The sequence below is a fragment of the Plectropomus leopardus genome, chromosome 11 (genome assembly GCF_008729295.1).
Source record: "Plectropomus leopardus isolate mb chromosome 11, YSFRI_Pleo_2.0, whole genome shotgun sequence".
NCBI classification, from domain to species: Eukaryota; Metazoa; Chordata; class Actinopteri; order Perciformes; family Serranidae; genus Plectropomus; species Plectropomus leopardus.
In genome coordinates this window covers 1,722,477-1,736,955 of record NC_056473.1, presented here as the reverse complement: position 1 = coordinate 1,736,955, position 14,479 = coordinate 1,722,477, and the positions used below count along the sequence as shown (strand labels likewise).

Here is a 14,479-nt window from a genome sequence, read left to right as displayed (position 1 = left end):
ATTACACACTAAAGAAAACATACTTATTATAATATATTTCATTTCTCCCTATATATTCCCCTAAATTCTACACATTGGATCTTTAAAGTGAGCCATAACAACAAGCTTCCTCACGAGAAAAAAAAAATCTTGAAAGCTTCATCTATTGCAGATTATCAAGCTTCCCAGTTATAATGCAAATTTTAGAGATCAGGATCACAGAGCTTATGCCACAGAACACATGCTCTAAAAACATTAAATCTGATAGGAGATCGTGTTAATTGAAACATGGGTATCTTGTTATTAACATATCTAAAGAATCATTTACAAAATGTACCGTTTCGGATTCCCATCAGCATGACGAGCCACTCACTGATAAGATTAGAAGATGTGACTCAGTGTAAGCAGCCCCCCTCCCCCTCTGGCTTCCTTAGGCAGCATCTTGGCTTCAGCAGCTGTGGGGATTTCCTAAAACAAAGGGCTTTTTATAAAATTCAGGTATTCATTTCCAACTGATAAGTTTAATGAAAAAAGAGATGATAACAGAGATAGGATGCATGACTTGCCCTCTCAGTCTAACAAAGTGTCAATTTCTGCTGAAATTCATTTGTGTCACCACACGAAACTGATCCACTTCATCTTTACGACAATCTCGTCTGAATGAATTGTTCATTTTCCTTTCAGTACCTAACCAGGGCCAGGATAGAGACGGGATTTGCAGGTCGTGGGGTCAGCACCACTACGAAACATTTGATGGAATCTATTTCTACTTCCCTGGAACCTGCTCTTATGTTCTGGCCCAGGACTGCCACTCAGCTGCACCACAGTACACAGTGTGGGTAAGAGTACACAGATCGAAATTACCGCCTGAAATATGTGACCTGTATGTACGGGGGGGGTTTGCACAGAAAGCGTCAGGCCAATTACTAGTTATTGTCAGCCCTATATAAGCTGCAATTGCCATATTACTTTGATGTCAGACTGTGACTGTGTTTGATTACTCATGACCTATTATGTACTTTTCCCGTTCAAATTTGGGCAGAAGTTAGGCCTTGTTGAGTGCTCTTAATAATCTCATGTAGCATTTAAAACTTATGAAACACCTGATGTTTCCAGAGGCCATTTGATGTATAAATCTGGCAATAGTCTCCAGTTTTTATTGTCTAAAAATCCCATGAAAAGCCAAAAACTAATGAAAGGTCCTTCTCACTAACAACTATTGTTTAGCCTGATATAGCTTATTACTTATTCCTACAGTAGAACATAGTTGTTTTCTAGAAAAACTGGAAAAACAGTTGCACTGGATAAATGTTTTTACCATGAGAACAGACACTGAAGTGTATTTTGAGCCCTCAACAAATGTGCTATTTTCTCCTAATTAGAGTAGAGTCTGCTAATCACTACAATGCTGACTTACAGGAAATAATATTGCCTTTAAAAAGTAATTACTGCAATGCATTTGTGTTTGTAAAGATTTACAGAGTGGGAAATTCAGAGTGTGAAGAGACAGACTTAGTGATTGTCAATTTTAATGTTTTAAATTGCTACATTATCAGCAACACAAATATAAAATATCAGCAGCCTTATCATTAAGCTGAGAAGTAATGCTATTAGCATCCAGCATTCCAACTTTTGCAACATTTTTGTTTTTAAATTGCTGATTAAGTGACTTCAAAATTAAGGTCCTAAAGTGGCTCTAAATCTATCTGTCCCGTACATCCTCATACATTGTTTGATTATCATAGTATATGGAATTGTTGCAGCAATTCAGAGAGCATAACAGTGTGCAGCAGATGGTAGTAGCATCATGACCAAACAGGTGACTGTGGTTTTTGGAACGCTCAGCTCGCTCAGGTTACTGACCGTGGCTAATCCCTGTTAATTGCCATGCTTGCCCCTCTGTGACCCTTTCTTTTATTCTTTTCCATCATTTATGCTTGTCTTTTCAGGTCCACAACAGCCGAGTGTGTGACGGGAGTGTGTATTCATGCCCAAGAGCCCTCAGTCTGTTCTTCCCAAATGAGGAAGAGATCCACATCTCTGGATATCAGGTCCACCAGGGAGGCCGCAGGTATGTGTGTGGATTTGTGTGCACAAGAAACAAGGAGACACAGATAGAATTCTAGAGTCTTCCAGAAAAACATCTTGCTATAAAAAATGTCTCCCTACCCCATCCACCCCTACCATTGTGATAATGATTTTTAAAACACTTTCGCTGTCATTGTCTTGACGTGTCTGCCTCTGAAATGTCAGGTTAAGTCTGCCTCAGACTGTGGGCGGTGTGTTTATTGAGCGACTGGCCGATTACCTGCTGGTGAAAAGTGTGTTTGGCTTCTCTATGGCCTGGGATGGAGGCTCAGGCGTCTACCTGAAGATGAGCGAGGAGCACCAGGGTGCCCCCTGTGGCCTGTGTGGGAACTTCAACCACCTTGCTGGTGATGACCTCACCACTTCACGGGGTAAGACCGGCCTGACCGGCCCCTCATCCTCTTATCCCCTCTTTCAGCACCCACTCACCTCAATTATTATTATTATACACTCAACACTGATTCTGGTCAATTATAGAAGCGGTGGGACCTGGAGAGAGCAGACTGGAAGGATAGGGGAGAACTGATAGTTTGGGTTTGAATGGATGGAAGGAGCAAGAATCCTTCCTCAGATAACCAGTAATATGAACTGCGGTCCCCTGCTTGTCTGAGCAGAGAGCTGTCCAGTCCAATGAGGATGAGTTCAGAGAAAAAAGAGAGTAAACAAGTGGAAAGGCTCTGACTATAAAGCTGCTATGGACATGGCACTTTTACAAACACACAGTGTATGTTAGACTGTGTGTGAGGATCCTATGTGGCAGCAACCGCCCCAGGGCGTCGGGTCAGGACACTTTTTATGTTCAGGTGTGCTTTAAGGAGAGGCAGAGTCCATAATAAAGTTCAACTGTTTATCTGAATTTTGAGGATGTACAGTATCTTGTGCAGAGTGGTTTACAGTTGTGGCAACAATAACAAGGAAAAGGGGCATGCACAGAGATAACCTTTTGTACACACAGTTTTCATCATTTTTTCTCATAAATGCCCAATCTAATTGTTATTCTATTCTCGTGGCTTGTGTGTTGGCGGTACATACATGTGTGTTGTTTGTGTGTTTTAGGCATCCGGACAGATGAGCCTGCAGTGTTTGCTAACAGCTGGGCTGTGGATCTGCCTCATGAGAGAGCCTGCCCCTCAGTGGACTTAGATTTCAATGGTCCCTGCCACTCTGAGTCAGACATGGATGTAAGAACCATAACATAAAACATATTTCTCTACTCACTATTACTGGTGGCATACGTTTTACCACTCTACAATATATAAGTATTTTTACTGATTAGCAGAAAATAACACTAACAAAGTTTGCCGTCTCATGATTAAATCTTATTGAGTAACTTCTTGTGTTTAAAGTCAAGTTTTGTGGCAAAGTGTCTGATGGGAAAAAAACAGTTTTTTTAAACCCTCTGAGACTAGATAAAGATTGAAATAACTTCTTTCGTGCTGCATTTAGACACATTTACAAGTATCAAAACCTTCAAATCCCTGAGCAAATTGGTTGGCTTTATCTGAAAAAGAAAACATAAGAAAAGGGCAATGACCAACTTGTCAAGAAGTGTTCCACAAAGTGCAGGACATTAGTAAATTTGGAAAATTATTTTTTAAAAAGCTAGGGAAAATGTCCTTAAATACATTTTTAATTTTTCAATTTTCAGTTATTATAATTATATATTTTAAATTATTTTGTAGAATTGTTATTATGTTAAGCATATTATTTAGGTCATTGTTTTTTTCTTCTTTTTTCATTTCAATTTTAAGTAATTTATTGGTTTACTTTTAACATTTCTTTGGCTAATTTTTGGATTATTGGCTCTTAAGTTGCTCATTGCCTTCTTGCCATGTTTTTGACAGAAATCAAGCTAATTTGCTAATGTTTCACAGAATTAAACTGATCCATTATTGAGAGAGTGCTGCATTTACATCCTCTAAAAGTGCTTGTTTTGCCACTGACAGGCTCGGTTTGTTATTCTGTGTCTGACAACATTATGGAAAGGATCCCTACAGAGTGGGAGGATCCCTTTTTGTTAAAAAGTAAGATCCTTTTTGTTTAACCACAAAATCCCCAAAATTGTCATCGCCAAAGCCACCAGACTCTGTTTAAATAAACAGTCATTTTAGCACATATACAGTGTGCATATATTAACACTGAACTGTAAAAAGGTTCTTTTTATTCAACTAAACCGAGTTGGGGATTGTTGGAGGAGTGTAGAGGCAAAACAAGACAGCTTTTGTAAGTTTTATTTTGTTTCTGTTGACTTTGTGGCTTTGGTGATAATGATATTGGTGCTACTTCTGCTCAAACTAAAAGGATCTCACTGTTTAACAAAAAGGTCTTTCTCCGTGGGGATCCAATTTAAAAAATTGCTGTTCTCATTAGTCATGTAAGGACAAAAACATGGACGAATAGAGTCCAGATTGAGAAATACTGATGTTACCCTTTAATACGAAAAAAGAAAATCTCTTTTTAGGTTTTAGGAGAATGATCCTTGTTTGTTAAAAGACTAGCAGCAGTATTTATTTTGCTGTAGCTCTCTGCATATTATGTGCATTATATTCATACCATACTGTATTTATTGTTGATGTGTGCAGGATGCCATAGAGAAATGCAGTGCACTTCTCTTCTTCCCATTTCTGTCCTGTCATGAAAACATTGACCCAAATCCCTTTGTGGCCAGCTGTGTGTCTGACCTCTGTGTGTAAGTCCAACAAAACACTCACACTGGTTCTTGATACATTCAACTTTTTCCTCTCCTCTTCTGTGTTGTTATCAGTGTAAGCCCAGTTACAGAATAAACCTGCCATCACTAGCTGTAATGTAGGCTTCAATTGTAGAGACTCTTCGAATAAAGTCAGCACAGTTTCACAAAAACCTTTGATATTTTTTCTCAGATCTGATGATGAGGAAACGTTTTGTCGAGCGCTGGTTGAGTACACTCGAGCCTGCTCACATGTTGGATATCCAGTAAGAGAGTGGCGAGACAGCTTCCCTTCTTGTTGTGAGTTACCACTGTAGCTGCACATACATATTGTGTACATACAACATATTGGATCACCATTTATTCCATGCTCGCATCCTGTAATATGCCTTTGTGTGAAACTCCGACGTGTGTTTCTATGTAGATGATGGCTGTGAGGAGAGTTTTGTCTATAGAGACTGTATCAGTTGCTGTCCACCCACCTGCACATTTGAGAAGGAGTGTCTGGGAACCAATTTGCACTGTCTGGATGGCTGCTACTGCCCTGATGGTATTCAATTATCCTCTTATTTTCTGTGAAACTATGATTAGTTGATTGACCTCTAAGTTTTGCATTTCTCTTTCCCACAGGTCTTATCCTACAAAATGGAACATGTATTGCTGTTTCTCAGTGTCCATGTATTTACCATGGTACCTCATATGTACAAGGACATGTGCTTCAACAAGGATGTAGTGTCTGGTGAGTGTTGGCCTGTAATCAATAGTAAGCTTGTACTGTATCTTTGCCAATGTATGGTTAAAATACTGTATGTTCTTTGTTAGTGTGTGCATGGGAGGAGTGTGGAACTGCACTGAGAACAATTGCACAGGTGAGTTTCTAATTTCAGGACAGTTACTGAAAGGAAAATGCTACACTGAGATTAATTACGGTGCATCCTCTCCCTTCTCAGCCGAGTGTTCAGTGGTAGGTGACGTGTTTGTGACGACGTTTGACGGCAGGATGTTTCTCCAGCCGGGGGCATGTCAGTATGTCCTGGCAAAGAGCCGCAGCAGCAGATTCACCATCACACTGCAGTATACCACCTGTGCAGAGGTAGCATGCATGATTACTTGCATGCACACAAGCGCACACAAAGACTCTGTAACCATGCAGTATCCTCTCTGCCTAGATGTAACTGTGCCCCCTGTATGGTCTGTGTTTCCACAGCAGCAGGTGTGTATTCAGTCGGTGACTGTGGTGTTGGATGAAGATGTGAGTCGTCAGATCACTTTGACTAGAGAGGGGGAGGTGATAATGGGTGTCAACATAGCGCCTGTCTTACCCTATGCTGATGGTAGGAATCACAAAAGCTCATTGATATACCACGGGTTAATATTACATTTCAACTGCAGTCAGATCACAGAGAAATAATTCCTCTTTCTTTTGTAATAAAAGTTATTATTTCACCTGCATTATTTTAGAGTAATTTCATTTTTGATCATGGGTTTTGATGTTTGATGTTTTCCTATAGATGCAGTGGAAGTGCAGAAGCTGACCTCTGTGTTCACACAGCTGAAGGCAGCAATCGGGCTGAGGCTGCATTATGACGGCAGAGGGGGACGGATCTATCTGCAGCTGGACAGCCAGTGGCGTGGACTGACGCTCGGCCTTTGTGGAACCTTCAATGGAAATCTACGAGATGACTTTCTGTGAGCGAGTGCTTCCCATTCAGAGATCAATGTTGAAAATGCCTTTTGACATGACTCTGTTTGTGTGTGTGTGTGTGTATGTGTGTATGTGTGTGTGTGTGTGTGTGTGTATGTAGCTCCCCAGCTGGAATGATAGAGGGCACGCCTCAACTTCATGCCAATGCTTGGAAGGTTTCATCTGCTTGTGTTGCTCCGGTCAACCTGCCCATCATAGACCCATGTGAGATGAACCAGCACAATGGTAATGAAGGCTTCATCTGTTTTTATTATATTGGCTGTTCTTTTCATTTTAAGTTTCTTTTAATATAAGATAAATTGGAAAGGGAGGATTATCTTGAAATTTAACATGCTACAGAATGCTTCACATGACATGGATAAACTGCGTTCAAAAGGGAGCTACGCTCATTTTCAAATTTTGTACATGTTATCCTTTGATCCAAAAAAATATTTGTAGACTTGAACAACTCTCACCCAAATCTCAAAATGACAGTATTCAGTCTCTAATTTGTGATGTAAAAAGTCTGGAGCTGCTACTTAGACAGTTGGAAAAAGTGTTCTAGATGACACTGGCAGCACCTAGAGAAATGTTCTGAGTCTGTGGATATTTCCTGTTTTATAACTGAGAACACTACAACAGAAGTTTCCCCTTTCTGATTAAAAAAAAGAAAGAAAAGAAAACGAACATTGTGTGGGTCCACAAAATCTGCATTCAGTGCCTATGGAGCAGCTCCAAACTTTATACCCTATGAAATCACAAGTTTGTTAAAAAATATTGATTGAACTTTTCTATGCCCTGGAAATAACATATTGGAATTCATAATTAAGATGATGTTCCTCTTTAAATGCCAGCTGCTCCACAGGCTGCACTGTACTGACATCCTAAATATGGTTGTGATACTGTGAGCTGTATAGGTTTAGGTTCAGAGTTTGTTCAGACTCTAATTTCAAATGTGTTTAACATTGTTTGTATGTGTACCTTTTAGCATTCTATGCATCCCAATGTGAGGTGCTTTTAGGGAGTGTGTTTGCCCCGTGTCATGGCTACATCAGTCCAAACATCTACCAGCAGCAGTGTCGCTACCAGGCCTGTCGCTGTGGCAGCAGCTGCTTGTGCACGGCCTTGGCTCACTACGCTTACCTCTGCTCCAAACATGGAGTCAGCATTAATTTCAGATCACATGTCTCTGAATGTGGTGAGTCTTTGACTTCTAGGTAGCTTTTATCCATACTGTGTTTTTAATACTTTAAAATGTATGACCCCAAATGCTCATAAATTAAAACTGTGCTGGAAGTATGGCGTGGATATTAATGCTTATTTCAAAATCAGAAAAAATTAATTGAAGTTTGTCTTTGAAGTGGCTCACACATTATACCTAGAATAAAAACATATACAAGATTGAATTGCCTTGGGGGTACAGTTTATAAAAAGTGTACAATGTGTGTGTGTGTGTGTGTTTACGTAGGAGTGGTGTGTCTTGGAGGCATGCTGTACCACTCTTGTGTGTCGTCTTGCGGGCAGACCTGTCGTGCTCTGTCTAGTACAGAGACGTGTAACCTTGACGACTGTGCTGAGGGGTGTGGCTGTCCAGACGGCAGTTACTATGATGATGTGCGCCAGCGCTGTGTGCAACCGTAAGATTTTGCCACCTCATATATCATCTTAACAATGGTCATCAATCGTTATTTGGCGCGCGCGCGCGCGCACACAGACACACACACACACAAACAAACAAACAGGGGCAAACACCAACACAAAAAAGCATTGTCATTAGTGAGTGTAATGAGAATAATGACACCAGTTTCTCCTCAGGTCTCAGTGTCACTGTTATTCCATGGGTGGTGTGTCACAGCCAGGGGAGGTGACCTTCAGTGCCTCTGGCCCCTGGTGAGTCACAGCTGGCCTTGACCTTCACTGAAAAGTAAAAACTCACTTTGGCTGCTCTCTGGACTGCACATAGTGTCCTCACCATCCTCACATACAGTACATTTGCACAAACACACACACACACACACACACACACACACACACGATTTTATGATGAGCGTGACCAAGTGGGAACCTAAAAAATGTCCCTGTTGGTTTTTCAGTTCCCTGTTGGTGACTGTGTAACGACATCTAGGTCCAATGTTATATATTCGCGAGTGCACACACACACACACACACACACACACACACACTCACACACACTGTCTGATACACTTGAGAAAGCAATAAAAGCTTAAGTGATTGTCAAATGAGACGTAGAGCACTTAAACTAACCTTGTTTTTGATAACATTACCCTCTTTCTTGAACACTTGCCTCTTTTTCTCCCCCTTCCTGTCTCCTCGATCAGCCTGTGCAGAAATGGGAAGATGGAGTGCGTGCCAGAGGAAAAAGGTAACCTCTCCGCGCTCCCTCCCCTCCCTTCAGTTCCTGCTTTCCTTCATTCCAACAACAAAGTGCCGTTTCAGGCTGTGTCCCTCTTGCTGAAATCAAGAGCCTTATGTCTGTCGTTGTAGCTTGTTTCCCATGACTTGCTGTTGCGTTTGATGTTTAAGGCGACTGGGGCATTGATTTTCTTGAGTGTACGTGTGTGTGTGTGCATGTGTATTCTAGAGCCAGATAGTGTAGAGGTCGGTGAGTGTCCGGAGGGGAAAGTATACCACAGCTGCACGGAGCAGAGAGGAGGTGTAGCCTGTGCACCGACCTGCCGTAACCTGATGTTGAACCTCACCTGCCCTCCCAGCACACCATGCATCCCTGGCTGTGTCTGCCCTCCTGGGTAAAAAAAGCATCTGCTGCCTTCATGTATTGTTGTGTATTTGTGTTTTTCAGAGACCTTAAAAGTCATTTTTTTAGTCCACTTGGCAAAATGTGCTACTTGTTTTTGACTGTCCTACCTTCAAGGGAGTCACCACTCAATTTCAATGTAGTATGAAAATCACCTTGTGTATTTTGTAATGGTCAGCAAATCAAGGTTCTGCAAGTGGATTTTAATAGTATAATAAAAGTGACTGACACCAGTGGCTGCCTGGAAGCTAGTCAGTAGTTATTAACGGCAGGTTAAGTATTTTAAATGTGTATTTATTTAAGAAAGACTCACAAAGAATGTACAGGAGAATATGCTTTTGTCGGTTGCATATTAAAAGCCTTCTTCAAGGGGACCTTGACAATATATTGTACAGTGGAAGATTATCTTATTTACTTTCCACACCCATATTCCCCAACTGTATCCAAAACCCACACAGGTTACATCCAGGTTTTACGAAATTAACTTATTCAAAGTTCTCACATGTCTTGGAATACATTGCACTAATTTTCTAGTGACTGAAAACAAAGAGAGAATGACAAGTAAGATGTCCTGGAAAACCTTTTGTTGTCCTGGAAACTTATTTCAACATCTCCAATTTTCCTTTAACTGAGAGTGAACTACCAGGAGCTCCTCCAAAGAGATAGTTTTGCCATTTGAAAGGGCTAAATTATTTTAAGTATGTTGAACATTAGTGTATGGTGTAGTCCCCGTCTGTCATAACAGCTTGAAAAGTCTTGGAAAATGATCTCTAGAAAAAAGTAGAAACCCTACTTACTGCAGTATTGGTTTCAAATCAGGTGTTTTCATGTTGTTTTCCTCTGACTTTGAGTCGTGCTTCATCTGTGCAGGCTGGTGCTGCACCACAGCGAGTGTTACTATCCAGAGAACTGTCCCTGTGCCTGGCTGGGCCTTGAATACCTGCCTGGAGAAACTGTGGAAACACCATGTTACAAATGGTATACACCTTTACTGTATGTTTTTTCCCCCATAGATAGAGTGATACTAGACTGAGCTGTGATACAATTATATTATTTCCAAATTAAGATTTTACTTCATGTGCAATTTTCCATGTAAGATAAGAACTCTAACAGACTGTATCTCAGAATATTAAATATTAGAATTTAAAGTACAATGAGTTTCTCTTGACTCTTCTCATGTGAATTCTCCTGTCTGTCTCAGTGTGTGTCACCGTGGCTACTTCAACTGCAGCTACTCACCGTGTCCAGCAGTGTGTACCGTCTACAGTGACAGACACTACCACACCTTTGATGGCCTTGAGTATGACTACCACTCTGACTGTCAGGTCTACCTGCTTAAAGTGAGTAGATTCAGTGTGTGCGGTGGGGCTCTATAAGTGTAAAATGAATTCACTGACTTGACAAATTTATGGCAGATGCTTAAATTTACCTACCGAACGATGGAGTTCCACCTAGTCCTGCCCTATGGTGCTGTGATGGGCTAGAACTAACCCTAACCTACCCTGGGCCGCCCTGTAGCTCAGTTGGTAGAGCAGGCCCCCCATGTACCGAAGCTACATCCTCGCCGCAGTGGCCATGGGTTCAGTTCCAAAAGCAAAAGAAATTATCTTTAAAATTAACAAACCATAACCTCCCCTGACCTCCACGTGCCACTGACAGCAGGCGGTCACAACACAATAGGGCGGTACCGGGCGAAACACTCTGTTCAGCCGATACATGTTAGCATTTACCTAAATTTATTGGCACTGGAATGCTAATCAGGTAGTGTCAGAGTAGTTGTGCTAGACATTACGCAGGTTTCCCTTAACCCTCAAACTGTGCAAATTAAAATTAAGAATATAAAATATGCCTAATGGGAACACGTCAATATTGAAAATAACTCCCATTTATTGTAAAAAAGTTTTCACACTCACATGAGGCAGTATTTCAGGTGGTTCAAAAAAGCTATATTTCACAAAACTGCAATGGAAACACTTTTTTAGCTTTTCTAGGTCACATGATGCTATGGCTGTGTGCTTGTCAGTAGGAACTGGCTCCCTCATGATGCAGCAGGAGCTACAAGAGCTGTTATTGCATCACATAATTCTTCAAAAGTTGAGTGGATCATCCGGAAGTTTTGAATCCACAATTCCTCTGTGAAATCGTGGACTATCACCTCCCATGTATAAGGGGCTTGCCTTTCCATTATGGCTCCATAACACGCCTATGTTGCCTTGGATTGGAAATAATGACCGCTAGTGTGTTGGCTGCAATACAAATAAAGCTGCTAATGTTTTGAACATCAGTCTCCATGCTCCTTGGAATGTTATCACCAGGGGAGAAGTCACAGAACATCATTCAGTGGAAACACAGTCATCTCACAATTGTGTTTTAATCAACATTTCAAAAATATCACGTAAATTTTGTGCAGATCTGTAATGGAAACCTGTTCATGTGAGAGATTGAATGTGTTTAAGTGCAAAGGAGGAGCATCCTCCACACATTTTTGCCAAGACTGATTTAGATCTGGGAAGAAGATCCAAGCTTGTTTCTAACCCTGGAAAATAGAGTGGTTTTTAATTAGAGCAGATTAAGGTGTGTATGTGTGTGTGTACTGTGGGTTTGCACCACGGTAATGCTAGCAGACGTTGTGCAAAGCTGTAGTCACACAAAGAGGCCAGTGTTCACTTCAAACCCCAGGACTCCTGCGCTCCCAGGGATATAGAATTAGAATTAGCAGAACAGACATTCTGATTCAGACTCAGCAGGCTGCCGGCCACCGTGCAGACCTGAAAAGAATGGGGAGGCAGGTCAGAGCCGTGTGTTAATAGCCTGGAGTTACTTCCTGTTCTTGTCACCTCTCATGTATCCAGAATGTATACAGACACTGTTTCCTGAAAAGGTAGAATCAGATTTGTTGCTTGAATCTACCATGTGGGTTTTACATTTTGCATTTCTGGCTGCTGAGGCTTTAGCAAAAGGAAAATTGTGAGCAAATAAAAACATAATGCTGTGTTCAGACAGAGATGAGAGGAGCTTAGACTTACTTCTCTCGTGAGAGTAATATTTTGTCTTCCCTTCTTACCAGAGTGCAGGAGAGAGCGAGGTGTCCATTGTTGCCCAAAACAAGGACTGCTATGAGAGCGGCATTGTGTGCATGAAAATACTGGTCATTCACGTGGGACTCACCAAGATCTACTTCACTGACAACTCTGGCAACCCTGTACGCAGAATACACACATAGTCATGCTCTTTCTCTATCAATGAAGTTTATGCACCTGTGTCCCCTTTTCTCTCAAAAATTTATAGATTAAATATGATAGTACAAATCTAGTGATTTCAAGTAATATTACTTTGCTTTTCTTGCCTTAGAGTCCGTCCACTGTTGTAGGAAGAGGGTCTGAGTTTGAACTTTGGAAAGCCGGCTACTACACTGTGGTCCACTTCTCCAAGCAGGACTTGACCATCCTCTGGGACCGCAAGACAACTGTACACATCAGAGCTGGACCTCAGTGGAAGGTGTGGACTAGGAGTACATTACTTACATTTTATTGTCCTCTGACAGACATACATATGTATACTTACTGTACACTTGACAGTCAAAACATTACTGGTGAATAATACTGATGATCTCGTTACAATTCAGTGTTCTGCTGGGAAACCTTGGGTCCTGGTATTCATGTGGATGCCACTTGACATACTCCACCCACCCAAAGGCTCAGTACATTTACATGCACAGTTCAGTGGAGCTACGGTTATAACTCTATTAGGTCATTGAACTAGACTTCTGTTCTTGTCTCAGTATACAGGCACTGGGGGGGAGTCCATTTATTGACTAAAGTATATCTGACACCTCCACAGCAGGTGGAGATATGCCCCCTTCAGCTACTAGCTATAGACCTTATATAGTCTTTGATAAAGACCCAATCACGATTAGAAGTGTTTATTTATAATAACTTTGGGGTAGAACAGCTCTGAGAAAACTCTGCCTTCACACCTGAAAAAATCAATATTAGTTTAAGTGTAACCTACGTTATATTTAGAATATTTTCACAAGGTGGCTAAAATGTTTTGCTGTGGTCCCGTCCACAGCAGGATATCACTTGGCTTCCGTGCCGGTGTTGTAGGACTATATTATTTATGAGGCTGGGGTGTGACGTCTTCATTTAAAATAAATATAAAATATACAGTTTCAAGCTGTATGTCCCTTACCTAAGCCAAAATTAAAAACACAAGTCCCTCCTCAGTGCTTACATTTTTATTTTAAATGCCTTACCTGTTTAACAGCACCCCCTACCCCCTCATAAGAAAAGAACAGTCCCTATTTCTAACCACTGAGGGAGGCCAGCGTGGCAACTGAGCTCAGGCAGAATGCTTAGTCCAATTAAAATCTGACAGAGGTGTTTACATGACAGAGTGACTCGATCTCTGATCGAAGTATCTGGGTGTGTTAGTCCGACATCTAGAATTTACAACATGTTGACATGTATTTTAAAAGTGCAGTTTTAATCAAACTAACACAATAGTTTTTTTCTAACATCATGTAAACGTACTAACAGTTTAAGACCATGTGCACACCCTCGTGGCATCGACACTCACCAATAGCAGTGGCCTAGCAGGACAATGCACCATGCCCCACCACAAAAACTGCTCAGGCGTGGCCCGAGGAACGTGGCTAGACGTAGACCTGGCCCCATATTTGATCGAGTATTTCTGGGACATGCTGGCACCACACCTCAGAACCTACAGATCAAAAAAGACCAACGCCTCTGTGTCAGACACCACAGGACACCCCAATTAGTTTCTGTGTCCTTGCCTCTACAGGTTACAGCCCATTGCCATCCAAAGAGCACCACAATTGATTGGGGGTACCTCTGGAGTACTGGTAAATCCCAAAAATGCTTGATCAGATCAGGATTCTGGGAATTTTGACGATCAAGTCAACACCTTGAACTCTTTGCCGCATTCCTCAAGGCACTCCTTGAGTCCAGTTTTTGTGCTGTGGTATAGTGCATTGTCCTGCTGGGGATGCCATTGCCAGTCAGTGGTTTTAATGTTTTGGCTGATGGGTGTATGTTTAGACTGTTATTATCTAGTGAACCTAAAAACATGGTTCAGTGTCTCTTTTTGAGGAAAGAGGTAACGCCTGCACACTTACTCCATGCCACACAAGTTTTCAAGACAACGTTTCTATCCCACTTGGACCTTTGCAAAATCAAATGTCTGAAAGGATGAAGCCACACTTATATTTATACATAATGCACACAGATAGGCTGACAAGCTC

The 14,479-nt window shown here is 41.4% G+C and overlaps 1 protein-coding gene across 1 annotated transcript in view; it reads left to right on the top strand.

Annotated features, from left to right (window-relative positions):
* Positions 1-14,479, top strand: part of otogl (otogelin-like) — a 39,787-nt gene that overhangs the window by 3,135 nt on the left and 22,173 nt on the right. The window contains exons 6-27 of the mRNA XM_042495985.1: positions 664-818; positions 1,929-2,050; positions 2,233-2,438; positions 3,124-3,248; positions 4,650-4,756; positions 4,950-5,056; positions 5,181-5,306; positions 5,387-5,495; positions 5,579-5,625; positions 5,707-5,849; positions 5,964-6,090; positions 6,268-6,445; positions 6,562-6,686; positions 7,429-7,638; positions 7,909-8,077; positions 8,256-8,330; positions 8,780-8,823; positions 9,043-9,208; positions 10,087-10,194; positions 10,418-10,556; positions 12,284-12,418; positions 12,568-12,714. Coding sequence (XP_042351919.1) covers positions 664-818; positions 1,929-2,050; positions 2,233-2,438; positions 3,124-3,248; positions 4,650-4,756; positions 4,950-5,056; positions 5,181-5,306; positions 5,387-5,495; positions 5,579-5,625; positions 5,707-5,849; positions 5,964-6,090; positions 6,268-6,445; positions 6,562-6,686; positions 7,429-7,638; positions 7,909-8,077; positions 8,256-8,330; positions 8,780-8,823; positions 9,043-9,208; positions 10,087-10,194; positions 10,418-10,556; positions 12,284-12,418; positions 12,568-12,714 — 2,870 coding nt within the window. The remainder of the gene's footprint in view (positions 1-663; positions 819-1,928; positions 2,051-2,232; positions 2,439-3,123; positions 3,249-4,649; positions 4,757-4,949; positions 5,057-5,180; positions 5,307-5,386; positions 5,496-5,578; positions 5,626-5,706; positions 5,850-5,963; positions 6,091-6,267; positions 6,446-6,561; positions 6,687-7,428; positions 7,639-7,908; positions 8,078-8,255; positions 8,331-8,779; positions 8,824-9,042; positions 9,209-10,086; positions 10,195-10,417; positions 10,557-12,283; positions 12,419-12,567; positions 12,715-14,479) is intronic.